At 41.7% G+C, this 1,546-nt stretch overlaps 1 protein-coding gene across 1 annotated transcript; it reads right to left on the bottom strand.

Annotated features, from left to right (window-relative positions):
- Window positions 1-839: 839 nt before the first annotated feature.
- On the bottom strand, window positions 840-1,309 carry LOC308082335 (cytochrome b-c1 complex subunit 6, mitochondrial-like). Its single transcript, XM_080424055.1, has one exon. The coding sequence runs from the start codon at window positions 1,123-1,125 to the stop codon at window positions 847-849; it is 279 nt and encodes a 92-aa protein (XP_080280181.1). The 5' UTR covers window positions 1,126-1,309; the 3' UTR covers window positions 840-846.
- Window positions 1,310-1,546: the final 237 nt, after the last annotated feature.

Here is a 1,546-nt window from a genome sequence, read left to right as displayed (position 1 = left end):
ATTTTAAGCTCCCAGCAGGAAAATTTAACCTTTCCGGAAGGTATATTTTCCTAGTTTTTTAGCATGTCATTTAATATGCCCAATTGGGGTATACAGAATCAAGTGAAACATTTTTGCAATTGAGATATGCAGTAGCTATAGTTTAAACTCCTGGCCGCCATTTTGGGGATAATCGTAGCCACATAGTAATTGGTCTAATTCTGCTCCAACGTATACCGTCCTGTTTCAATATGTAGCGTACAGTATATAGAGATTTTTTGCATTTATTGTAAGATATTAATTATAATTGTTGCATATTGCTGTAGATCAAGACCATTCAGCTATATATAGAGCTATGAAAGAGCGATCTCTGTGCACCCATATATGGGCATAAAAGGGACACAGGCAGACTGACAGATACAGAGATCTCCATATGGGCAAAAAAGGGACACAGACAGCCAAGCATTCCCAATTTGCATCGTTACCGCACTTGCACTAACTCACAACACCAGCTTGTGCCATTTTCAAAAACAGTCTCAATTTATGTTAAATTTATTTCTGGGGAGTCTCACAACGTGTCGCGTCACAGTGCTTGTAGATCGGCTATTTTCGGCTATTTTCATTTCACTATTTGTTGTCCATCATGTCTGGAAAATCTTTGAATTTATTGGGAAAATGTCAAAATTTAAATACAGCAATGCACTTATAATAAAAAGAAAATTTGCTTTGTAATTTGTACTTTTGAATACTTAAAAGCAAGTTCTACAGTACTTTAACTCAAGTACAAATTTGACAGAGAAACTTTCACTTGAAGTTGAGTCATATTTGAGTGGTGTGACTGGAATTAAGAGGAGATGGACATGAGGTTCATTTCAGCTTGTGGAAGAGCTTGCCTGCTACACAGTGGTCCCGAGCATCCAGAAAGTCAAACAGTTCCTCGGTGCAGTCCTCCTGTGTGTTGGACCTGGAGCTCACCCGGTCTGCACACGTCTGCAGACGCTCCTTCAGGTGGGCACAGTGTTGTGTCTGCTCACACTTGGCCCGTACTGCTTCTATGGGGTCCACCATTTCTTCTTCATCTTCATCCTCATCTTCCTCCTCGTCGCCGGGCTTGCCGTAAGCGATCGTCTCGTTTTCTAAAACCATTCACGGTACAAAATCGCAAGGAAATCCCAGCGGTGTCTTAACTGCCAAACTCGGTCAAACGGGTACAGACAACAAAACAAGCCGGTGCACGTGTCTACCGAAATATATAGACGGACTCGGAGTGCTGATGTCATAGTACTGACATCACTGATATCACAGATAGGCCTCAGACTGGCAAATGCGTCACCGCCAAAGCGCGCCCTTGGGGGGGGGGGCATGCTCTCTCTCCATTGTAACCCTTATGCTATTTGACCTAAATGAGCGTGTGCCGTTTGACAATACTGTCCAATATCTTCTTTTGATTATGTTTCAGAGAAGCTGGAAATATTCGGAGCATTTCCATACTACGTTGATAATTTTTCAATAAGCACTTTTTGAGAAGTAATTTTTTTTAGCTTTGTTTCAACCTGCTGACGTCATG

The sequence above is a fragment of the Gymnoscopelus braueri genome (genome assembly GCF_963280865.1).
Source record: "Gymnoscopelus braueri genome assembly, chromosome: 3".
Classification (NCBI taxonomy): domain Eukaryota; kingdom Metazoa; phylum Chordata; class Actinopteri; order Myctophiformes; family Myctophidae; genus Gymnoscopelus; species Gymnoscopelus braueri.
The sequence above is the reverse complement of the archived record's forward strand: the minus strand, read 5'-3'. Positions and strand labels throughout refer to the sequence as shown.

Bases quoted from the DNA above. Each gene is read 5' to 3' on its own strand.
- LOC308082335 (XM_080424055.1), bottom strand. From the start codon at position 1,125: ATGGTTTTAGAAAACGAGACGATCGCTTACGGCAAGCCCGGCGACGAG.